A 26,857-nucleotide genomic window follows, 5' to 3' on the forward strand; every position below is an offset into this window, starting at 1 on the left:
TACTGTAGAGTCAGCTATAAAAGGCCCCTGACATGATCAAATAACTGTAAAACAATTCAAACCAGAATACCAAAGACCTGATTTTTGTACAAAAAAAACGAAAAACATATATTATAGACAGTCACCAAGCCACCAAGGACTATTACTGAATTACACGCTTCTGACTTGCTATGTTCACATACCAGTATGTGGCAGGGTTAAACATGTATGTGAATGTTGAACAGCCCCCCTCAGATCGACAACAAGGCACAAAAACAATTAACAAAAAGACTTAAGACACAAAGTACCAATTTAAGATGACTCACATTTACTGAAAGCTAGTTTAAAGCCAATTACAATTAATAAATAAAACGTGTTAGCAAGTCCAAGTGTCAAGCTTCATAAACAGTCTGGAAAAAGCATGACCTTGTGCATACCAAAATATAAAGATCAACAGGGTATATGGCCTTAAGCGTTCCTAACTGTAAAGGAATACATATTCAGTGATGTTTTAATATTTATTAATAACAAAATCAATGTTAGTACCGATTAAAACAATATCCAAAGATTTTATTATGGTGTTAAATTGATAAACTTTTAGATTAAGTTTATTCAAAGGATCAATGAGTTTACATGGATTGTATATAATTTTACGGGCTCTTTAAAGAATTTCACCATTATAATCATCATGTGATATCCCGTTTGTAATAAATTGTTTTTACAGGTACAGTTAAATTTTCATTGGACATGGGGATAGAAATTTTTTTGGGATTACACCATAAGATGGAACCAAAGGAACATCACCATCCAAAATATGAAAAATTAACGATAGGAAACGAAAAATCATCTATTTTGTCGTAATTTTTAATATAGAGTTTAACCATGTGAAACTTAAATATCTAAATCTTGGAAAGGACAGTTATCCCCACGACACTGACCAAGGAAGAAATCCTGGATAATCATAGGTCTGTTCTATGTTCCTTTGGAATTTCAACCAAAGATGAAGAACTGGAGCTTCATACACTGTATTTGGTACCTAAACTACATAAGTGTCCTTACAAACAACGTTATATTGTTGGGTCTTCAAAGTGCTCCACTTAACTTCTTTCTAAATTATTAACATCAATTTTATCAACAATCAAAGCCGGGCTTCAAAGTTATTGTGAAACTAACTATTCTAGAGGTGGCGTGAATCAGATGTGGATACTAAATAAATTCAAAGATCTTTTAGAGTACATACAATATAAGACTCTTTCATCTTGCAATAGTATTAAAACATTTCACTTTACACAAGTATTCCCCCTTCCAATCTAAAAGACAAATTAAAAGAGTTGGTTCTGCTTTTTTTCATAAAATAGAATTGCCAACGTAGATACAAGTATCTTGTCTAAGGGAGGGATAAATAGTATTTTGTAAAAAATAACTCTGATTCAAACAAAAAATTCTCTTAAACTGCCATTATGAAGATGCTTGATTTCTTGATTGACAACATATTTGTTACGTTTGGAGGACTTGTTTTTTCAACAAACAAACGGCATTCCCATGGGAACCAACTGTGCCCCTTTTCTTGCCGACAAGTTCCTTTATTCATATGATGCTGACTTTATACAGGAACTTCTTAGGAAGAAAGAAAAAAGTAAAATTACAAAAATACCGAACTCCGAGGAAAATTCTAAACGGAAAGTCCCTAATTAAATGGCAAGTTCAAAAGCTCAAACACATCAAACGAATGGATAACAACTGTCATATTCCTGACTTGGTACAGACCTTTTCTTATGTAGAAATGGTGGATTAAACCTGGTTTTATAGCTAGCTAAACCTCTCACTTTTATGACAGTCGCATAAAATTCCATTATATTGACAACGATGTGTGAACAAAACAATCCTTTAACTTCACTTTCCGCTATATATTATGATGTTTTCTTACTAAATAACTAAAAATTTGATGACTATGTTAAACGTATCTATCGCCTCGAACTTAAGATAAAGGATACAATTCATACAGTTAAGCCTGCCTCATATCTTGACTTACATCTAGAAATTGGCAATAAGGGTCGGTTGAAAACAAAACTTTACGTCAAAAGAGATAATTTCAGCTTCCTAATTATGAAGTTTTCATTTCTATGTAGCAACATTCCAGCAGCACCTGCATATGGAATATATATCTCCCAGTTCATACGATAGTCCAGGGCTTGTATTTCCTATCATGATTTCCTTGATAGAGGGTTGCTGCTCACAAGGAAGTTGTTAAACCAAGAGTTCCAAGTGTGAAGTTGTAATCATCCCTTCGTAAATTTCACGGACGTCATCACGAGTTGGTCGACCGTTATGGAATATATGTTTCACAGATGACAACTGATTTGTTTCTATTGTCGTAACTACAATCACGTCCCCTTTTCCCCGAATGTGACCTACCGAATTAGACTAATCAACGGGTTTATACATACATGAGCAACACGACGGATGCCACATGTGGAGCAGGATCTGCTTACCCTTCCGGAGCACATAAAAACACTCCAGTTTTGGTGGTGATCGTGTTGCTGAGTATTTAGTTTTCTATGTTGTGTTTAGTGTACTGTGTTTTTTTTTTTTGTCTTTTTCTTTTTAGCCATGGCGTTGTCAAACCCTTTGGTATGTTTTGCCTCTCTTTTACTGACTTTTAAATTAGATGTATTCAAAGAAAATTTCCGTGGGTAAATTTCTGCAGTTTATTTAAAGATTTCTTGATTATTCAACGCAAAGATATTAAGGTAACGGATATTTAGACGGATCTTTGCTGAAGTTGGCCATAAACTGTGATTCATAACAATACAGGAACAAGTCAATCTTTTAAAGGTGTGCATTTGGTGCACATAGGAATACATACAACCTTTCGATAAACTTTATGACAGAAAAAAAAATATGGATGTTATCAAGTAGAATATTTAATGATTTTAAATACTCATCACACTTCCAGAAAAAGAATATACGTGTATAACAAAAATATCGAACTCCAATTAAAATTCAAAACATAAAGTCCCTTATCAAATGGCAAAAGAAGAAGGTATATTAAGCATACTTTCCCTTTTACATTACAGAAGATGGTCGAATATGAATTTCAACAAATGAATTAGCAATCAGATTTTTCAAGTAACGATTTAATCTAATAAGAAAACTTGTTTGATACGATTGCGTCGAAAAGATGCGAAATATACCAATTAAAGATAACAGGCTCATAATTTTGAGAGAAAGTCGAAAAGTTGTTGACTGTCAACTGAATTGAAAGGACCACCAAACACACATCTTTATCTAAAACATGCAAACAGTTATTTTACACTCCAAAAATAATCAATTAAAAAATTTTGATATGCTTATTACAAAAGTTTATAAGTTTATTGATATTAGTAAGGGAACTAGAAAAAAGGCATTGACAGATTATATAATACTTATTAGAGGCCGAGATGAAACGATATCAGACGATTTTTGTGTGTTGTTTGAGTATTCAATACATTCAAATGTCTAGAGGAGGCCTTAAACTGAGATGTGGTAAAGATATGTCTGTTTACTATTTGACTCTCTGTGGATGTGGACCTGAATGTAGAAGAATAGGTAATTTCATTCTTAAGAACTTCCGTGTTATACAATAAATGTTCTCCATATAAGGAATTCAGAAACCAAATACAATAGAACTAATATTTACAATACATAATCCATAATATTAAACTTCACCACGTGAGTTGGAAAAGAGGTCAATCAAATAAATGTTGGGTGGATATGTTTTCCCTACAACACGTCCATATCTTACATATTACTTATTGACCTGTCATGCAAAGTTACTAAGGTAAAGACCTAATCCTGAAGTATAAACTAATATTGGATGTTGGATTGTACTAATTGATATTTTAGTTTTAGTCACATTTATATTAGTTGTTATTGGCTTTGAACTAGTTTTCAGTTACTGCGAGTACTCTCAGATCTGTACTTTGTGTCTTTTGTGCTTTTGTTATGGTTTTTATGTGCTTTGTATTGATCTGATGAGCTTTTAACCCTTTTCGACTGATTTTTTATAGTTTGTTCTTATGTCGTACTGTTACACCACTGTCCAATTTAGAGGAGGGTTTGGTGCCAGCAAACGTGTTTAACATCGCCACATTCTGTATGTGCCTGTCCCAAGCCAGGAACCTGTAATTCAGTGGTTGTCGATTGTTGCCGTATATCATGTTTGTTTTTGTTTATTGTTTTGTACTTACATCAGGCCGTTGGGTTTCTCGTTTGATTTGTTTTACATTTGTCATTTCGGGGCCTTTTATAGCTTACTTTACGGTATGGGCTTTGCTCATTGTTAAAGGCCGTACGGTGACCTATAGTTGTCAACTTCTATGTCATTTAGTCTCTGGTGGAGAGTTATCTCATTTGGCAATCATACCATATCTTCCTTTTTTATAATCACTGGCTATATGACAGATGCTAGATGGACGTATATTGCTATCGACGACACTGTTGTTGATTTGTTCTGACTTCGGACAGACATATTAACATTGGCGGGAAAATCCCAACTTAAGAATATCAACATTGATCAATATATAAAATTTTAGGCTAATCAGCCAAACAGATAAAAATTGTCTACAGCACCAAGGCATGAATCAACCTCAAACTTGTTGACATTAAAAAGAACAAATTTGATTTAGTTACCTAAGATTTGTTTTGCATATTATTTTCTTAGATATATTGTTACCTTGATTTGTCTCTTCCTAATCGATTAACGATCTGTAAACTACTTTCGCCTTAATATATTAACGAATTGGTTCCATAACATGAACTGTTTGCTTGTTAAAAACTCCTCATAGATACCAGGATTAAAAGGACACCAGACGCGCGTTTCGTCTACGAAAGACTAATCAGTGACGCTCGAATCAAAAAAGTTGAAAAGGCCAAACAAAGCACGAAGTTGAAGAGCATTGATGACCTAAGATTCCTAAAAGTTTTGCAAAATACAGCGAAGGTAATCTATTCCTGGAGGTAGAAAAGCCTTAGTATTTCGAAAAATTCAATGTTTAGTAAACAGTTAATTTATAATTATGATCACATCAATGATAATTCAATGTCAACACAGAAAAGCTAACTACTGAGTTGGTGATACCCTCGGGGAGAAAATCTCCACAAGCAGTGGCATTGACCCAGTGGTTGTAAATAAACTCATCACAGATACCAGGATTGAAATTTTGTACGCCAGACGCGCGTTTCGTCTACAAAAGACTCATCAGTGATGCTCGAATCAAAAAAGTAAAAAAGGCCAAAAAAATACAAAGTTGAAGAGCATTGATGACCCAAAATTCATAAAAGTTTTGCCAAATACAGCTACGGCTATCTATTCCTAGGGTAGAAAAACCTTAGTATTTCGAAAAATTCAAAGTTTCGTAAACAATTAATTTATAATTATGACCACATTAACATTTAATTCCGATTTCCGTGCGAACGACACGTATTTCTTGAAAACTCAAAAGAAACGCACACAACTGGAAGTTTGAAAAGTCAAATATTTTAAACAAAAAGTTCTTACAAAATCTAAATGGTAAAAAACCCAGGACAGTCAAATCCATATAAGGTCAACTTTGACTCAGGGAGTGTTAAATGTTAGTTTTAGTCAGTTAAAAGTTTATATTATGAATTTATAGACTAAATTGTTTCATTTAAATCATGCCAGTACCAAAGCACTAACAACCAACATAACCAATATACTGGTTGTATGCAATATGGGCAATATTCTTGTAGAAAAGGGCGAAACTGATTATTTAATAAAAATTCAAGAGATAAAAATAATTTTAATTTCATTTTTATCTAACTTGTGGTAGGACGGTAGATGTCATCCGTTAATAATTGTTCGGGTAAGATGCTTTGACTTTTTTGTCGACATTCAATTCACTTAGGCTTGTAAAATTTAGTGCTTTATACCCTCAACTCTTCTAAGATTATTGTTAGAGGGGTCCCTTATTTGGCTAGAACAAGCAAGCTGTATGCTATAAAGGAATATTCTGAGGAAAAAAACCTTATCAGACACACGTATATTTGTAATAGACGATTGGACATGCTTGACATTTGAGTTTTTTTTTCTTGTTACCTAAATTTGAAACATAACTCATCGTCCTTTACAAATGCATTATATTTTACCCCAACTCCAGAACAGGGGCTACATTACAATCACCTGTCCGTTAACAAACAAATTTTTTCTTCACATTTGTCTGAGAAACTACTTTGCAGAATGACTTCATACTTGGTCAACAGCTCAACAGTGATGAGCTGTAACATGTGATAATGTTTCTGATCTGTAAGACGCTACTTCAAATTTCCGATACTTTGAATTACAAGTGGGGATATGCCTAGCACATCAACGCATACTTTCTTGTTGATTTTGCTTCCAAAGGATTTGATTCGAGCGACACAGGTGATTTTTTTTTGGAGACAAAACGCGCTTTTGGCGTAACAAATTATAAGCCTGGTATCTTTAATTAGATTTACAACCACTGGATAACTACCACTGCTGGTCGACGTTTCGTTCCCGATGGCATCACAAGTCCAGTAGTCAGCACTACTGTAGTAAATAAACATAAAATATCAACGCTACGGTCATTTTCTGTGAATTTTCTGTGTACAAAATTTTGAATTATTCGAAACACAAATATTTTTCTACATCCAGGAGAAAGATGGCCTCTGTCGGTATTTTTGTTTTTAATGCTCTTTAACATCGCATTTGATTTAGCCTTCCACCTGATTTGTTTTGAGCCCCACCAATAAGTCTTATGTAGACAAAACGCGCTCTTGGCGTTACAAAATGTAAGCCTGGTATCTTTGATAAGTTTTTTTAAACCACTGGGTCGACGCAACTGCTAGTGGACGTTTTGTTTCCGAGGGTATCACCAGCCAAATAGTCAGCTACTCTGTGTTGACATGAAATATCAGTGCTATGGTCAATTTCTGTAAATAGTCTTTAATTATTCGAAACGCTATGGGTTTTTTTTTACCTCCAGGCATAATTAGCCTTAGTTGAATTAGGCACAATTTTCTCATCAGCAATAATACCACATCTCTTGATTTTTTTTTATGCAAGTCGTATTTGGCACAATATTTTGGTATTTTTGGTTTTCAATGTTCGTCATCTTCATGTTTGATTTGACTGTACAACTGATTTGATTCGGGCGCCACACGTCTGGCGAAACAAATTGTAATCCTTGTATCTGTCATTAGTTTTTACAACCACTGGGTCGATGTCACTGCTGATTGGCGTTTCGTCTCCTATGGTATCACTAGTAGTCAGCACTTATAAAATTATGTTGACATGAAATATCAATGCTACGGTCAATTTCTTTAAATTTTCCGTTTCAATTTTTTTTGTATTATTCGAAAAATTAAGGGTTTTCTATCCCAGTCACAGATGCCTTAGTCGTTTTTGGCACAATTTTCAGTATTTTTGGTTTCAATGTTCTTCAACTTCGTATTTGATTTGGCTTCCAACTGATTTGATTCGAGCGCCACTGATAAGTCTTACGTAGACGAAAACCAAAAGCCTGCTATCTTTGATTAGTTTAATTTATCATAAGTATGTCTGATAAGTCGGATATTGAATATATCTTATACCGCTTCTGCGGTCACCTATAATGGGTGATTCTGATCAGGTTGACTTATTGTCACATTATTATCACAAAATTATTAATTGGCAAGCAACAATTTAATCCATAAGATCAGCAACATTATCTTCATTTATTTTAGCGCATGGTTAATTTGATGTAAAAAGTGGCAAGTACAGCACTCAGATGTTTGCGTCGAGGATAAAATCATTAAAAGACGAAAAGGCCACAAAACACTACATAGTAAACCAAAGAATGAGCAACAGGAAGTGTTCCGAAAGGGTAAGCAGTTCATTATCCTCTCCACCAATGACGTCCATGATGTTGTATATGAGTACATTTTGATAAAAAGTTGTTGATAGTCATAGTCGAAAAAAGGGCGTCTACGAAAAACCATCACCATAACGAAATATCTGTGTAACAGATGACCTCGTATGTGTTCTAATTGTTGTAACCAATCCCAACGTAAATCATTGTTTTGCAGTAAAAAACATGCGTATGTTAAATTCTTATTGGCTAATCTGTTCTCATATACTAAATGAGAAAGTTTGCGATGAAACCACGTAGCGGATTATCATTTTCACTTTAGGTATAACACCTATGATCTAGATTTTTAAAACCATTTTAGGTTTATTAAAAATGTGCTGAATGTGTGGACCAGATATTCATGTTCAATGCAGTTTTCTGTGATCACTAACTGATTTGAATAATGTTACAAACGCAGTGTTTAAAAAGAACCTGTAAAAAATTACAACTTTACAACTTATTCTTTGACTCTATACATATATGTTAATATACTTATTGTGAGTACTCTCATATCGGTACCTATTTTTCAAACAAAAGTTTAGAATGTTTTGCATGCTTGGTGCTTGTCTGATGATTTAAGCCCTTTCCAACTGATTTGCATAGTTTGTTCTTATGTTGTACTGTTACACCACTTTCTCGGGTTAGGGAAGGGTTGAGTGCACACAAACATGCTTCAACCCAACGCATTATGTGCCTGTTCCAAGTCAGAAGCCTGTTAGTTGTTGTCGTTGGGTGCTTTCTGACTTATTTGTTTCGTGTGTTGTTTATTGCATAATTCAGGTCGTTTGTTGTCTGTTTTGAATTGTTTCACATTAAGACATTCCGAGGCCTTTTATATCTTACAATACGGTATGGTTTATGCTCATTGTTGAAGGCCGTACCTACTCAATAGTTGTTTTTTTGCATCCTCGTCCTTTGGTAATTGGTGGATAGTCGTCTCATTGGCAATCACACCACATCTCATTATTTCTATATTAATTGAAAATCTACAGAAAAGGGTCTATAGACAACTAAATTTGAAAAATCCTCAATGTCAAAGAAATTGATTTGGCCAACTCGATTTCAACAAGAGTATTTAAAGGAAATCCAATTCACTTACTAGTATTAGAACACATGTAAACACACTTTTAGATGTGTTAGGAAGTTCAATACGTCTTTCGTCCCTGAATACGAATTCGAATACAACTACAGGCTATAATACGGACCATCTTAATTTGTAGAGTTAGTCATTCATTGTCTGCTTGGTTGTGTTTGATACTGCATATGTGTACTTAAACAGTATATTACACAATACAAAGTCTAGGATCCAGTCCTGTTGGTAAGGATTCTAATGAATATTTGTAAAAATTACATGTTGAGATCAATCTTACGAAGTGTTTTGTATTTAAAAAAAAATGAGAAAAAGGGGAATCTCGATCTGGATCGATCATTGCAATAAAACAACGCAATTTCATGATAATAATTACTCGTTCGCAAACAATGTCTACACCTGAATACTCTTCAACGCATTTCAATTTTGAAAAAGTCCATAGTTAAATCCAAAAACAGTGTTTGTATCCCTTTCCTAACAGGTGACGTCTGTAACTTATTCAAAGTCATTTGTCTTTAAAAAAAAACGTCAATTGTACAATGGTAATGCCGACATCAGTTTATTTTGTTTGCGGTTTCAATATCAACAGCTTTTTAAAAAATAATTTGAAAAGTTTTTGTTTTAGGTTCAATTGAGACCCTTTGATACATATACCGTAAGTTTGCACAAGATAAATCAGAAATGCTAATGAAAAAGACCTGCTAAGTTTTTATTTTCAAAGCCTTAACAATTTCATTCTGCAACAAGTAAAAAATATCTTGTTTAATAAAAGTTCATTACCGTCAATCTATCATATAACTGATAAGTATCTTTGTCATATAAATTAAGCACCATATATCAATTTGGCATATAAAGGCATATACAAATAGCTGAAAATAAATAATATAAATAAATAAATAAATGCATAAAATAAAGATTGCATCGGAAATCACATATTGTCGTCCATGTATTCTATTTCATCATCGACAATTCCTATTATTTTTGGACGAATCAAATTTTCATTAGAATCAGTCTTTTTATTGTCTGATGAGGAATTCACTGATTGTGAGCTAGAGGATTCCTGATCTTTCTCACCGATGGATACATTTTGAAATTGATTTGAAATGTCAGAATCTGTACAACTACATGTACCTTGTGCATACGAAGGTTCTGTTGTGCTAGTTTCATTACTGTGTGTGTGTAACTCTTCTTCGGAACTAACGATAAAACATTGCATTTCTGAAATGTCTAATGCTTCATTATGCAGATGAATATCTCTATTTGGGACGCACACAATTGTAAGTGAACCACTTCGGCTATGTCGTAACTCACAAGAATTTCGAACTGAACATGGCAACGATTCATATGCTGGTGGTGGTCCTTCGTTCTCTTCATCTGCTACAACGTCATCATATGTAGGTGGCGCATATATCTGAGCAGTCAAACCCATGTCATTTGTAATTTTCCACTTTCCATCTGCATTTCTCCTAGCATGAACTTGAATGCTTTCTCTTCGTAAATAGCTATATAATAAAATAGCAAAATAAAGAAACATAAGGATATCTTGATGAACTTTAACAAATTTTAGATTTAAAATTCTAAACGACATCATTGTAATGGAACAAACAACTGTTAAACAAAAGATATGATTTCCGAGAGCACAACATAGGTTTTTTTTCTGAAATCTTAATGATGAAGGCTCATGACCATAGGTTGTAACTACTAAAACAACTCGGCAGAGATTGTGCAACTATGCTTTCTGAAATTAAACCGAAAACCCGAAAACGAAGACATTAAACGTATACTGGAATAAACCCCTTTGTTACACCATATTCAGTCAAATGTTCAGAAATCCTCTTGATTTGCAAAATACTACTTTACCCCAAGGGTTGACTAGGGAATGGAAATATTGTAATCCCTGAATTTTTCCACCCGACAGTGACATCTATTCTAAACTGGGGCGTCCGTTTTGTTGTGCGGGATGTATAGATATGCAGCCACGTCCGGTCGAAATTTGTTCTTTAAATACGATACCTCGTGTAGGGTGAACACCATCCTCTCTGCACGATAAAGAACCCTAAAAATCCGCTGTATGAGAAGCCTGTAGGTGGCCTGTTAGAATGCCAAAGTTCTGTTCCTATCGAACCCACCCTTATTTTTCAGTGTCAGTTCAGAATTCTTGGTTGATCTACCTAGGATAACCTACCAGTTGTATTAATTGTATTTTTTTCTCCTTTTGAATATGCATGAACTATTTGCCACTGGACGTTATGCAAGCAGTCAATAAAAATACCGAATTTTAGGAGAAACTACTTCTATTCTCAATGTTTGCCAACACTAATTAAGTCTCCATCATGAAATCTTAACTGATATTGTAATGAATATATACAATCAGTAGATTGGTTCGAAGATTTTTGAGGCATAAAAGTTTTCAATAAAATTCCTTTGACTAGAAAAAAACATATACTCATAAGTGATAAACATGTCAGTATGAATTTACGTAAATTTCTACCTTAAATTTTGTGTGAAATGAACGGTGGCTATATATCTACTATGCTGCTATATTGTCATGTAAACTTAATATGCATATGTAAAAACATAACGATAACGAATATGAAATTAAAAATTCTCCATATTAGTCATAATCAATAAAAGGATATAAGTAATATCCAATTTCAGTAAAACATCCCTTAGACTGATTTCGATTTTTATCACTCTGTCTCTAACTTTCAGTTGAAAGGATCGCAAACACAGAGTGGGTCATCTATTAGTATTTTGTACGATTTCCATCTGAACTTGCGTCGAAATCGGCCAAAATATACGTAGATCAAAGCATCTAGACGTGTCTAAAAGTCTCATAAAAGGTCTTGGTTATAAATATGGCAGATTTATTTAACAAATATACTTATCAATATTTCAAATAACCATATTTTTTATTCATGGCATGACTACATTTTTAAAAATCAAATTATTAAGCTATTTGTAAAGCATACATAACCCTTTATGCCCAAACATGCAAAACGGTACATCTATGATTTATCAGCGACCCATTATTCCACATGCTTTTACTTCTTTTAGCCAGCGTGATTGGTAAGCTATTAATATCATATACTTACTACTGTACCTTCAGGAACACTATTTTCAATAAGTCGAAAACAATTCAATTGTGAAACAAATAAGTAAAAAGATACCAGCGGGGCAAATAAAAAAATCATATACAGTACGAATAAAAAAGGTTTGACTGTACAGGTCAATTATTTCTTTTAGTTGTTGGTCGATTAGATAAGTCGAAATGATAATAAAATTCTTGTAAGAAGCATGAGTTAACGAAAAATTCCACTGTAAAAATGATTTGGTTTTGTATATTTCTTTTATTGAATATGCCAGCATTTTTAAAACTTTATTATGTAAACCAATCATCAAAGTCAAACTCAACGTTTCTCTAATATTTTGACTATTCAAATATCGAATTTTAAAATTTCCTCGCCAAGGCTCGAACATTAAGATGTGATGATTTAACTATCGAGATTGGTTAACTTATCAGGAATGCAATGAGCCAAAAGTTTTAACATTAAAAGATGAATAAAGGCACAGTAGTAATGTGCATTCCTAGTCTAGCCGCCTTCATCAAGAACGCTTGTGCCAAAGGCAGCCAAGAATTGATAATCCAATAGGGATACTAATAGATATCAATGAAATAACACTCGACATGGAATACTTAATTTACCTTCTTTTGTTGTATCTGTAAATTACTCCGAATACTAAAACAACAACAAGAACAAACGACAAGCTGGCTAAAGCCCCGGCTGTTATAACATTGCCAATCGCATCTGAAAAAAAGCATATAGCAGAGTTCTTAACTTAAAAATGTTTTTTACGACTAATATCAGTATTTTTGTATATTGATATTAGTATCAATCAAAACCATGCATATAGGCAATATGGAAAACAACTTAAAAATAAGTGTTTAAAATGTATACAATTACTTTGATTTGTACATCCAACTTTTATTATAGATACAAACAACCTGTATACTTGTTTCTTTTTTTGTTTCCCTTTTTTGTTATAATAGTTTAGTTTATTTAGAGGGATTGAACACGTAATTGTTATAAAAAATTTCAATGCAGCTCACCAAATATATGAACTCAGATGTTCTGTATTTAAGTGTGTTTTTTTTTTATTCTGATAGGTTATTTTTATAACTACATTTTCAAAAAGAATAAAAATAAGAGGATGGGGTATGATTGCCAATGAGACAACTCTCCACTAAAAACTAAATGATGTAGAAAATAAACACTATAGTTCATCGTAGTGTTTTAATTGTCTGACAAAATTAACTTTACATTGGACTTGAATGCTTACATTTTTCCTCTAAACCTGTAGACAAAACCCAATTACATTGGGTTTCATCGCTGTCGTCTTTTGTTCCACAGTTATGATCCCCATTGCATAAAGTACTTGTAGGTATACAGATGGATCCCTTTGAACAACGAGAGTGAAAGGTAGCACATCCTCCATCCGGATTGGGATCTGTTGAATAAAAGAATTTCAGTTTTAAGTTTAAACTACCGAATATATAGCATGTGGCACCCGTTGGTTTGCATATTGTCTAAACAACGGTAGAAATTGTTTTTCTCTCTGAAAATAAGATAATTGAAATGTGCAGTACGTATATCTCCATGGTTAAGTATTGAATAATTATAAACATTTTTTCACTAAGATATGATTAAATATAAATAAATAAACAATAAACAATAAAAAATACTAATAATAACAATTAGGATCAATCATATATTTTACTATAAGTTAACTTTTCCCTTTTGATTTGTTTTTCTATTATCACGATTGAATAAGAACTATAAGATTTGACTCTTAGGCGAAACAGTAAAAATGTTAATACTTTCAGTTACAAAACCGGTATGAAAAATGTCAATAAGAGAGGAAGCTGAACAAAGAGTTGTGATAGTTGAACATTTATTGTTGGTAAAGATGGTTGTGGTTCCAATTGATTGAACAATTAATTAGACATATTGGATAAAGTATTTGGTTATCAAAGATCTCTTATACATAGCAGAACACAAGTTTGTGATATTTTATTTTTTATACAGATTAATCATGCATTTTTTTCAGAATTACTTTATTTAAATGTAAAATCCATGCTTTTGAATCATTGCTATAATGACATCGGTAAAGCAAACTGTGAGCTCTGAGTTGGCCATCATTTTTATTCTATAAATTGTGTAACCTTTACGTTTTCAGTCCATAAATATGTGTAATATATGTTTTTGTGTGCGCCTGTCCTTAGTCGGGGGCCTGTTGTTCAGTGGTTGTCGTTTGTTGGTGTGGTTCATAAGTGTTTTTCGTTTCTCGTTTTTTATATAGATTAGACCGTTGGTTTTTCTGTTTGAATTGTGTTACACTAGTCATTTAGGGGCCCTTTATAGCTTGCTGTGCGGTGTGAGCCAAGGCTCCGTGTTGAAGGCCGTACTTTAACCTATATCTGTTTACTTTATACACATTGTGACTTGGATGGAGAGTTGTCTCATTGGCACTCATACCACATATTTTTATTTATAAAAAAATTAACCATTTATCACTAGGGATCAGAGAAAATGAATCATAAAAATCGTTCCAGAATAACCAATAACCAGTTGATATTTTTTTAAGAATGCTTGCAGTCACAGAAAGCATCTAACTGTACAGCAACTTTTTTCCGCTGTCTAAATTATCAGAATTCTACCGGCCATATAACATAGTTATATTATCTAATGAAAAAGAACAAATCCTTGTCAATTTAGTTATAATATAGCATATCCCTTTCTCGTCGCTTTCTTACATTTTATTTTCTAGTAATCATACAGAAATACGTCTGTTGAAACCAAAAAATATGAGTCTGATCATTTAAAGACATATAAGATATGAGGAAACAAACCTTTTACTGATGTTATCAAGATTCTAAACCCTCGGTAGAGTAAACTTGGTTTACCCATGTAATCTAACCGGAACATGTTACCAGACGATAAATAGTCCTGTACACCGGAACTGGTATGTGTGTAGTATTGGTCATAGATACCATACAACCCTCCTGCTGGAGAGACTTGCGAAGCATTACCGTTCTTACTGTAGTCAAAGATATGCAGTCTGCAATAGAAAAAGCAACCTGTTAAATAGAGTCTCCCATTCTCACCAAAAAAAAAAACCCGAACCCCGGGTATTTCTTTCATGTCTGTATTGTCATAACAATCTATTAGTTCAATAAACAAAAATTAAAGTGATTGATGAAAACAAACTAAGTTCCAGTTTATTTCAGTCATAGTCAGTTTGAAAAAAATATAGTCGGGTTATAATTTTTTTGTGGATTGTAAGTAGTTTTTTTTTTATCTTTTGATGAAACGTTTTTAATATTTGAATTATTGCAATACCTTCACACAAATTGTTGTTGTTCTTCAATTTATGATTTCTTCAAAGAAGTGACGATTAATGATATAATTAGGCAATACTCAGCTACCTTGTGTCATTATTGCAAAATAAATTGATACCGTACAAAATAAGCACTAATCTATGTTACAGAAGACCAAATAAGTGTCTATCCCTAGTCCAGAAAATCGTGTTTTCATTTTCAACTTTCTTATTCGGTCAAGTTTTAGAGTAAGAAATTTACATGTAACAATGACGAATGACTTTGATGATATCTCATTGTTAGACAAGAGACATTTCGTGACAGTTCTGCTATTGTATGATGGGTAACAAGACTAATCAACATATTTTAACTGTAGTAACACATGCATTCACCCCTTGTTTTTGGCGTGGTTCGTTTTGTCCCATCTTTAGTTTTCTTTGTAGTGTTTTGTTTTCTGTTGTCTGATCGTCTCTATTCTTTTGGTAATATGGTTTTGTCTGTTTTCCCTCGATTTATGGTTTTTATTGTCCCTCCTTTTTATTATCGCCTCCCCCTTTTTACAATCTATATCTAGATATACATATTCTTTAAAAAAATCTTTATTCTTCGATAAAGTTTCTTCTGTCTTTTATCTTCTGGTTATTTGTTTTGTTTTAGTACCGATCCTATGAGTAAAGCCATTTCCAACTAATTTCTACGGTTCGTTCATATGTTGTATTATTACACTGGTAACTATTCCTGGTTAAGGGAGGTGAAGCGCTTGGTTTACCCCGCCATATTGTTTATGTGCCTGTCCAATGCAATCAGCCTGTATTTCAGTTGTTGTCGTTGGTTGTTGTCTGCCTTATTTGTTTTTCGTTTAGCGTTGAAGTATAAATCAGACTATTATATATGATTGCCAATGAGACAGCTATCCACCAAAGTTCAAATGAAGTAGATGTTAACAATTATAGGCAACCGTACGGCCTTCAACAATGAGAAAAACCCATACCGTATAGTCGGCTATAAAAGTCCCCGACATAAAAAATATGAAACAATTCAATTGAGAAAACTAACAGCCAAAGGAGTAGGTCCAGTAAGACCCCTTTTTGGTCCCAAAATATAGCAGTTTTACAAAATTGTTAAAATGTAAACTTTTAGCTATTCATTGGAAGGTAGAATACTTCTGTTACATAAATATGGGCTGTTTTTGACAATACAATGCACATGTATCGGTTACTAGCATCATTAAGTCATGCTAAATTGCTGAAATCTTCACAATTTTAGCGTTTGAGTTAAATTTTAGACGGTTTCCGTCTTAAATGGAAGTGGCCGCATTTGTGTTCATTCATAATATTTGAATGTAAGTTGTATTTGATGATAATACATAATATATTTAAAGGTTGAGAGTGAACACGAATGCGGCCACTTTCATTTTTAACAAAAACCCTCTGAAAAGTGACATAGTATGGCATATTTGATGGATTTTTCATATTTAAGCTTGAATTTGATCGTCTTAAATGACTAAATCAGTTCAAATCTTTCACATACACTAATTGAATCGACTGAAGTAGACACTTAAGTGTTTAAAAAGTGTCCAAAATCTTTCATCAGATGAACCTGACGTTTGAGGCCAAAATCGGCCCTTATCGGACCTACTCCTTTATAACAAAACAATTTACGAAAAACAAATATGACCGACATGAACCAACGACAACCACTGAACTACAGACTCCTGACTTGGGACAGGCACATAAAGAATGTGGCGGGGTTAAACATGTATGTGAGCGCTGACCCCCCCCCCCCCCCCCCCTAACCTTGGACAGTGGTGAAACGCACAACATAAGAACAAACTATAAAAATCAGTTGAAAAAGGCTTAACTCATCAGATCGATACAAAGCAGAACAATAAAACAAAAACACAGACCAGATGTGTTGTTCCTTTTGAATTGTGACATAGTTTGTCATCCCGGGGCCTTTTATACCTTACAATAAGTTATGGGATTTGCTCATTGTTGACGGTCTTATGGCCACCTGTATTGTTCAATTAAAATTGGTCTTTTATGGACAATTGTCTCGTTGGCAGCCATACTACATATTCTTTTTTTATATATTGAATTCTATATTTTTACAAACTCGTGCTGCATGATTGCTCATGGGTGAGATCATGTGGAATATTAATGAGTTTGGGCTTTCCCTTGTATTTCCAAGTTTTTGTAGTGAAGGATAACTATTCGGAAGTTTAAATCGTGACAGAAGTTATATCAAATTATCCCTCTCTTTATTCATTCAAAATAATAACAAAATAATATTGACTTGTGTAGTTCTTAGTTGTTCTGAGCAAAAATTTATCAATATTTTCATGATTACCTGTCGGGTGAAAGGTTGTGAAATGAAATATCTAATGTTATAAAATGTAGCAGTAATTTTGAGCCGGGGTCTGTCAATATCTTTGCTGCACAGTGTATATGGTCTTCCGGTTCCACTTCAAGGAGATTATTGGTAAGTTCTAGGATGAGACTGGAGTTGACGAATATAACATTGTGATGGCAATAGTGTGTCATATATTTTGTCGATGTTATGCCTAAGGCTACTGGAACTGAAATTAAGTAAGTTAAAAGTATCTGTGAAACATAATATTACATTATATTGAATATTTGATATAGTTTCAACTAAGGAATATAAAAAAACCTACAAGCATGCCTAGCCAATTTTTAATTTGTTTTGTTAAAATCGGTTGTTCTTGGTATTTCTATTTGTTTGATATTGTTGTACATTTTTCTAGCTCTATCTGTTCAAGTTAGCACCAATTATCCGTGCTTATTTTAGAAAAAAATAAAATTATCAGTTTTCTCTGCATAGTTTTGAACTGCATAGCGATTCTTGTCAGTGGAGGCCTTTTTAGTTGTAAGGTATTTTAAAATTTTAAAACATGCATATACATGTACGTCCAATTCCTTCGCCTCTCCTTTAGTACATATATTTTCGGAAAATGTTTGAGGTGCAGCAGACTTTAACCTATCTATTTTGTTTAATAAATGTTTGAATTTGAATATTTTCGTTTTTTTATATATGTACATATGTCAGCTGTCATTAAAAAATGCAAATCGTTGTCATTTTACCAAAAGACTGAAGAGCTTTTGCTAATCTGCAGTTGTAAGCAGGTAACCACATAACACGTACGTTCACAGAAAATTTGACCTACATTATGAAATTATAAGTAATCAGATAATTTACCTTCTAATACAGTTTTCCCTTCAATTTTAGAGTAATTATTCTCAATATATTACAAAATCAGATATACGTCTAGTCAAATCAAACAATCATAAGTTGAAGGTAAGCAATGAAACCTTCGTTTTTTGGTTTATATTGATTTTTTTTCAATAAGTTCTTTTCGCGTGCTTAATATATTCATAATGACATCAATCATTTCATAAAAATTAACGTTCTGTGTTAATTTCCTTCCATTGCGTGATAATAGATGGTAATTTAAGAGAAAAATATTAGTACTAATTAGAGCTTTATCTAATGCTAATTGCGTGTTACACAAAACCTTTCTGACAACGAGGGAAGCTTCAGTCATTGATTGCTCAAATGAGGCATTTTAAGATTATCACTATGCCGTAACATGTCATGAAAGGCTCGTTTTGGCCTTTAAATATCGCCACTGATTGACTTTGTTGTCAATCTATATGGTGACTTGATTACAAAGGTTTTACCTCGAATTAGTTACCATATTGGATCGCTTCCGGTGTTTAAGATTTAATCAATTGATTGTCATGGTAACAATTTTTAAAGTTTTTTGGTATTGCTCAATATCGGAAGTAGCCGATAACAAAATTCTCATCCTGTTTCAGGATCTCTTACTTTCGAACATATTCTACAAAAAGGTTTTTAAGATAAAAAAGACATCATCATTTTTTTGAAGTACTGATGGCTTTCGTGGATGTGTGATCACAGATTGATAATTTATTTATTGATCGATTTTATGATAACCTCTTTCGTAAACATTTATAATAGTTTAATTTTGCAAATTGCAATATGGATAAAAGAAAGAAATTTAAGAAAAAGAGAATCGTTGTCTGGACATCTATTACATTTGTATATGAAAATGCTTATTAGGAAGAAACTCTTTACCCCTCCTGTTTTGTGGGTGTTTAATCTGTTTTCTGATAAAACACATAACCCAGAGATGCAAAGTTTTTCGGATTTTTATTCAATTGGCGAGTTCTTGCAAAGTTAGTCGAGTGAATCAAATATAGTTCTAATACAAAATGAATAAGTAAGCGAATGACCGAAACATGTTTGGTATTTAAAGAAAAAAGAAGATAATCTGAGTTTCGGATTTTGCTGTTATGCATAGCCATTTGTCAGTAAATATTATTAGTGATATAATACGCACCAAGTTAACCTAATCAAACATATCATTTAAATCTTATAAACAGATTAAAACATGTCAAAAGAAGATTAGAAAATATTGAATTACTTATATATAAGAAAATATTTGAAGAAAATTAAAATCTTATTTGTAAACATTAAATGACTCTACAAGACATGTATAGGGTATAATTCACCTTTTTAAGTGTTTGTTTTGAGATCATTGAAAAGAGTGTTGAATTTCACTCTGTTTTGACATACGTATACGAAATAGTTTGTCTTTTCCTCTTACTTTTTTCGTATGTGGTATAAAGAAACATTTATATATACAGATATATTTTCAAAATATATGCGCTCAAAGCTTCGCATTATGGATCATTTTTTTGCATGGAATAATGAAGCAATATATATAAACAAAAAATGTAAACTATTTTTCCCTGCTACTTCAAAAGCAGAATTCTCGTTAGCCACAAGAGCCTCATTTTTGAAGTTTACTTTTGAATGTGTCTACGAAAGTCCATAAATAACCGATTTGTTTTAAATCTATTTTCTATTGTTTTTCTCTCATTGCATAACGGTCTTTGATGTGCAATACCAATTATAAAACAAAAGGTTATTGACAATGCATCGATTACTATCATATTTCAAGTTAAATGTCCGGAATTATCATATTGGTTTTTACGTGGTTACAAACAAAATATATAGGAATATATGTTACATGCACACACACTTTCTCCTTTTTTTGTTCTTTTCATCACTAGGGTCGTTATAATTTCAATATCATAGTGATTAAGCTTGATTCGAATGTGGAAGCTTAATGTTCAATTGTTTAGTGTCTATTCATGTCGATTTTTCTATTGATTTCATACAGTTTTGAAGTAAATGTTCATTTCACTTGGATGTTAATTTTACGGTGACGAAACAACAATACTTGTTTAATGCGTCAAATTCTAGTCCGTTTATCTGCACATATGATTTATCAAGAGCATCAATATTCAACATGGAATATCCATTAATTTTGTGAGAGCTCAACTTCCGGTTTTGGATACGTGTTTTTTTAATAAGAATGAAAATGAAAATTTTAATTAAAACTAAGCGGGTATTTTTATGTAGAATAAATGCTCTCGCTAGGATGATATTTATAAATAGTACGTACTTTACATCATCATGATTAAGATTACTGATCCGTTTGAACTACATATTTCACATGGAAAACTAGTACTATGACTTAAATATCTGTGAAAATGCTATTTTTGCCAAGGCAACAATGACTATATTAGTTTAGATGCAATTTATATTTTGGAAATAATAAACGCGACGATCGTAATAACCTTACTCTGTCGCATAGAATTCCATATTATGAACCAAATGCATCTAACATTTTCGTTCTATTCAAATTCAATGTAATCATTTCATGAAAGGATAAATGGGAGCCAGTATAGGAAAGAAAAATGTCGGAACTTTGATGAAATCTTAATTGTTTCCAATTGCTTTTTGTAGCTAATGTTTGGTAATATGTAGATTTTTCGAGGAAAAAAGATATTTTATTTCACTGACTGTCAAAGACAAATTGTTCTTCCGTCTTTGGATATGTACTTAGTCCAAGACATACATATATATAAAAGAAAAGTTACAATATTACCATTGATAATTTTTGTGTAACGTATGTAGACAGTCGCTTATACTGAAGCTTTTTATATTACCTTAATAGAATAAGTAATTATCCTATATTTTATCCCGTAAAAAAAATAAATCATATCGAATACCTGGAGGTCACAAAAAGTAGGCCAACAATGACAACACCCAGTAGGGACACACTTACTTTGCTTTTAATGACACAATTATAGAGGGAAAAGATCATGGTTTTTTTCATAGTTTTCTGGATGTATATTTATATTGCATTGGCTTATTTGGAAAATTCAATATTTTTAACTGAATTTTCAACTTAGACAAGCATTTGATATTATGCCGGTTTTATTGTGTACAAACATTTTTAAAAAGAAAGGATCATCATGGTTGTCATACGATCACTGAGGTCAGGGCATATGTTCAACTGTAAGGAGAAGTTCTGGTGGAATAAGAGAACCGTGCGTTTTCACATTTCTAGATCGGTGTGAGAAAGATATTTCCGTCATCTCTAGAGAAAACTTCGTTCTCGGCAAATGATTGGTCAAGATTGAATTATGACGTCAAATTTTCTTGGTTTCTATTGAATTTCGTCACATATAAAGAACACAACTTTCTGCAAAAATTTGAAAAGGAAGGATAAACTTTGTTAAGATATCGTCTAAAATCATTAGAGAAACAGATTCCACTACTATAACTCGTGTGTAACGATATTTCTCCACTCTCAACAGTTACATTTTAATTATTTAAAAAGCTCAGCAGCCTCGCGCTTTAAATAATTTAAATTTAACTGTCTTGGGTGGAGAAATATCGTAACACACTTGATTTAGTGGTAGAATCTATATTTCTTAAACCCTGTGTCCAACAAAGTTATTTTGAGTTTTTTTACTTTAAGTTGGACAAGTTTTTGATATATGAGTTATCAGACGACCAATGTCATTTTCCGCAACCTTTGCCCCTCTATCCTTTCTTGATTTCACATTTTTATGTGTTAAAAGTTTTTATTGCTTAGTATATTTTAAAGAAATCAAGATTTCCCTACTTCGAAAATTCCGCCTTTGTATCTACTTCTTTTATGGAGGGTAAGTATAATTCAATTTTAATGACACGGATGCCAAAATTTCATTACAGAAGCAAAAGTAATTTACTTTCATTAGATTTTTAATTTAGTTATCTAAAAATACAATTTTTATCTACATTCAAATTTTCAATTTCAAAAAGACCTGGATTTACATAAAACCAAAGCCGATATATTACGTGCACTAAAGCATAACGTTTCTGATACGGTTTCTACAATAACTGCATTGAATTGAACTCATGACAAATTTCATAAAAAGCAGTTAGCCATTCAGTTTAATGCGTACCCATGACGAATTTTATCTATGTATAAAGCAATCTTTCAATGCATTTTGTTCATTTACCCCGGGTGGGCAGACATTTAATTAAACAGTAAATATGCGTCAAGATTCTTTTGAATTTTAATGAGATAACTGAATTTGAAATTGATAAGAAATAGATTTTGTTCTGTATACATTAAAGAATGTAGATATCCATGTAGACATTTATAGGTACATTACTTTGAATGTTTATACAAAACGTTTTTACATCAAAAGTAAGCCATTACTGACTTCAATCAGTAATTTTAAAAATCATTTTAACTCAATTTCATATTTGTGTTCCATTTTGTTGTTTTTCTTATTCTTAGGTAATTTTACACAGTCATCCCAGTTTCATTTATCATAGTCATGAGCATAGTTTGCCAGTCAAGCTTAATGTTTTAACAACACATATTTCATTTTATTCTGCCAGTTTAAACAACCCAGTTATATAAATAACGATAAGAGAGTTGGTCTACATATAAGTTAAACCTATTTTCAACTTATGTAATAGTATATCATAATTTTTTTACAATTATATATAGAAATCTTACGTACAGATCCATTTTTAAAGTTGTTTTAATTATTTATTTCAACCGATCATATCATCTTAAATGAGTTTTTAGCATTGAAAATATAACAAAGGGGGGTTCTCTTGTTTCAGTTGATGTTCAACTTGCATATAATATAAAAAATTATAACTGTCGAACTTGTTCGGACAGCTAACATACACCAATTTACAGAGAAAAAAGTATTACGGTGTAGACGTATTAAAATAACATGCATTAAATTTATTATGTATATTATACAATAGTTGAGGTTTTAAGAAAATATGTCGCGACAAAGGATTTGTATCAGCTATGAATAGGATAAACAAAATAAATATTTTCCAAAGATTTTAGAGGGAAGAAAAACATCTAAAAAAAGTCTTTACAATTCACTATTCCGTATAATAATGGTATTCTTTCACACATTTTTTTAAATTTGATCTCTGAATCTTATATATCCTGAATGTTAAATTAAAATTAAGGATACTACATGGATATGATTGTCTGTTTGCCTTACACCTATAAATTAAAAAAAATATCTCAACATATATATTAAGATCTATGACATGACAGACATAGTGACTTAATAAGTTTTTTATTTTAAAACTCCTATATGCATCGTTGAGTTGTAACAGACCGCGTGCCCCAGCTAATAATATCCCAGAGCATGTTCTCATTAAAGAGATTCCACTAACAGCATTCATTATTATATTCAACAGGCCTATGAGAAAGAAAGATAAAACTTATAAAAACGATCGACAAGACGAAAAAGCTGAAAGATCTCAAATATCCACCACTGTCCCTGTGAATAATAACCAGTTTCAGCATGTCCCTAAAATTCCTTTAGTACTAACTAGGTACTAGATATGACTTTGGATTCCTTTTTTCTGTTGATACATTTATAACAATTGATGCTTACTCTATCAATACATATGGTCTCACCCGATTTGGACATCGAAATGTAGCGAAGAAATCTGCTCAAACTGGGGGTGCCAGGGGTCAAATAAATTCGATTGTTTTTACTTCCATGCGTGTCTGACTGAATCTGGTCCGATTTTTCAACTGGTGTCGGCAAATATGATCTTTAAAATACCTTATTACAAAACTAAGTTTTCACGGATAGCTCCTCTGAACAAGTGTCCACTGAATATACTAACAAAAAATACTAATGATTCAAGAAATTAGGATACACGAATATATTTACCGTGAACAAATAAGCCGGACAGAAAGAAAAGTAACAGTAAATGTAACAATCAATGATGCTGTTTGTATGATTGGAGAGCATGTCAGACTTTTAACTCTTTGTTTTTAATTAATTATTTTACTTTTCACATTGAACTTTGAAAAAAACCCAGATACATGATGTATCCTTATTTCTTTTCAACAAGCATTGACGATGATTTTTACTTTTCATCACTTTTTGATGGAGTTTCCTTTATTTTTAACTTTTAATTAGTAGTTATTTTTTGACAAAACGAATAAAACTTGCCTTTTATTAACAATGTGAATATATTAGACTCAATAAGATTTTGAACGCAAATATATTGCTGTTAATCACATATGCAACCGACCAGCTTCTTTGAATATATAGATAAAACCTAGTTTTCAAAATAGAAAGGAATGCATATACTTGTGTGGTTCTCTCCACTAGAACCCATGTATTGTCTTTATGTCCAAATTTGTACATAACCTGTATGTTTTTATATTTCTACATGGTTGATCACAGTTATTGTCTGACAGCCTAAAGACAAAATGCTAATTTTCAGTACATAAATTGTAGAAAGGTGTCCCGGTATTTACTGAGAGATAGCATCTTCATTAAAATGTAGATTATGTATCAGACATTACGGTAAATATCTTGCCTATGTCCAAAAACGTTTTATTTGATGTCCTAAAACAAATTTCTTTGGGCTTTATAAAATAATTATTTTCTTTAGGTATCATGAAATCAGTCATTTAGGAGAAATTCATCATGAATTTATTTTTAGCAATAAATCAGAAATCAGAACATCAGTATATATAAATATAGTCCTCCGACAGATCCTGTCAGCATTTTTATGATCGAACTAATATATTTTATTGTTTTAAATTAACGTAAGACATTGTATATATTTTAAGGTGCGGACATTGTTGAGAGAAAGTAACGTGTGGTGACAAAGAAAGTGCAGAGACATATTTTAAATTGTCTATAATGTATTTGTATAGTAACTGTGTTTGCTTAGTTTTAATACCCTGTTTATTCGTTTTCTTAAAGCAGTTTAACAAGTTAATTATATGATAATTTTATTCGGATCTATTCATAATTCAGTATTTAAGATATACACATATGCGTTGTTCATTTGCAAGTTCTATCAAAGTTAAGACCAATGTTGTGAAATCTCTCATATTTCTTACTTCGTCTTTTATCTGTTTGAAAAAATACATTTAAAATCTTTTTATGGACTTTAATCGATCTAACAACATGAACAAAGCCCAATAGATTAGTTTAGAGCCTAAGAGATTTAAATTTCAATACACAACTGAAATAATTATTACGTTGCAAGAAAATAAATAAGAATTTTACTATAAAAAAAGTATTTTAACTTACCACTGAAGATAAATATTAACTTAAGATAAATGCTTCCGTTCGACATGGTCAAAATTTAGCCAGAAATGTCAATAATTAAAGTCAACAAGATCAAGTATTGGTTAATTACTAACGCCTTGTGTAATTATCTCAGATTCATTGTAAATAATATCTGATTAATATTGGTAAGAAAACTTCTACAATAATTTATCATTTCATTGGTCGATCAAGATTTTTATCGATCACGTGTCCTTTTAAAATATACAGGAGGCTATAGTGGAGTGGATAAGCGGATCATACTTGCTTAAATTTTATTAATGAATAACAAGCTTACAATGAGCCGCACTGGGAGCGGTATTGGTAATGACACCATATAAACACATTTAAAAGATTATAATAATTCTAAAACAAAAAAATCTTTGCGAGTTTATGTGAAAGCAATGTTCGGTATCTATAGATAGAGTAAATTATATATTATGCTTTGAATGATTGAAAAATTTTTTCAGTTAAAAAGAAAAGATAAAATAATAAATATCCTAATAATCATTAGAATGGACTTATGGAATAATGTAACATAATTTTAGAAACTTTTCATAACTGGTCATACGGTAAATTCATATTTTTCATTGTTTGATATTTAAAAAAAAGTTACACTACTTTTCCAAGATACATTTTTGTGACTGACTGAGTTTCCTGAAGTAAAATTCATTTCGTTGAAGATGTTTCACGTGTACCCTTAAAATGCGCTCATAACTTTCATTAAACAACCATCGAAAGCTGCCGTTATATAAATGTGTATTGGTCATTATCAAAACCGAAAACTGCCTTGTTAGATAACTGTTGGTTACTAATTTCTGCATGGTTACTTGAATGAGCGAGTTGTGTCCATTTGAACCAGAACACATAACCATCAATTTTCTATTTTTCGCATTTTTTAATCTCTTTAAGTTTGAATGATTAAAAAAAATCGAAAAACATAAAGAGAATAAAACTGGAAATTTTAGACATGTTTATAAAGACCAAGGAGGTT

At 32.1% G+C, this 26,857-nt stretch overlaps 2 protein-coding genes across 3 annotated transcripts in view; both read right to left on the reverse strand.

The window, feature by feature from the left end:
- Positions 1–26,857, reverse strand: part of LOC127709723 (NF-kappa-B essential modulator-like) — a 238,806-nt gene that overhangs the window by 153,072 nt on the left and 58,877 nt on the right. The gene's annotated exons all lie outside the window — the stretch shown is intronic.
- Positions 9,665–26,023, reverse strand: LOC127709850 (uncharacterized). 2 transcript variants are annotated; one of them, XM_052215520.1, is made up of 7 exons: positions 25,849–26,023; positions 17,705–17,933; positions 14,888–15,096; positions 13,318–13,485; positions 12,683–12,785; positions 12,072–12,090; positions 10,333–10,478 (listed from the first exon to the last, which is right to left on the reverse strand). In XM_052215520.1, the coding sequence occupies exons 1-7, from the start codon at positions 25,892–25,894 to the stop codon at positions 10,443–10,445; spliced, it is 810 nt and encodes a 269-aa protein (XP_052071480.1). In that variant the 5' UTR covers positions 25,895–26,023; the 3' UTR covers positions 10,333–10,442. The 2 variants fall into 2 exon arrangements, with proteins under 2 accessions (XP_052071479.1, XP_052071480.1); XM_052215519.1 differs by lacking the exon at positions 12,072–12,090 and having other exon boundaries at positions 9,665–10,478; positions 25,849–26,021.

The sequence above is a fragment of the Mytilus californianus genome, unplaced genomic scaffold (assembly GCF_021869535.1).
Source record: "Mytilus californianus isolate M0D057914Y unplaced genomic scaffold, xbMytCali1.0.p SCAF_1, whole genome shotgun sequence".
Lineage (NCBI taxonomy): Eukaryota > Metazoa > Mollusca > Bivalvia > Mytilida > Mytilidae > Mytilus > Mytilus californianus.

Coding starts and splice junctions, on each gene's coding strand:
- LOC127709850 (XM_052215519.1), bottom strand. CDS start 25,894: ATGTCGAACGGAAGCATTTATCTTAAGTTAATATTTATCTTCAGTG. Junction 15,097..17,704: donor CACAACCTTTCACCCGACAG/GTAATCATGAAA, acceptor TTTCTATTGCAG/ACTGCATATCTTTGACTACA. Junction 12,786..13,317: donor TACAGGTTTAGAGGAAAAAT/GTAAGCATTCAA, acceptor GCTTTTTTTCAG/ATGCGATTGGCAATGTTATA.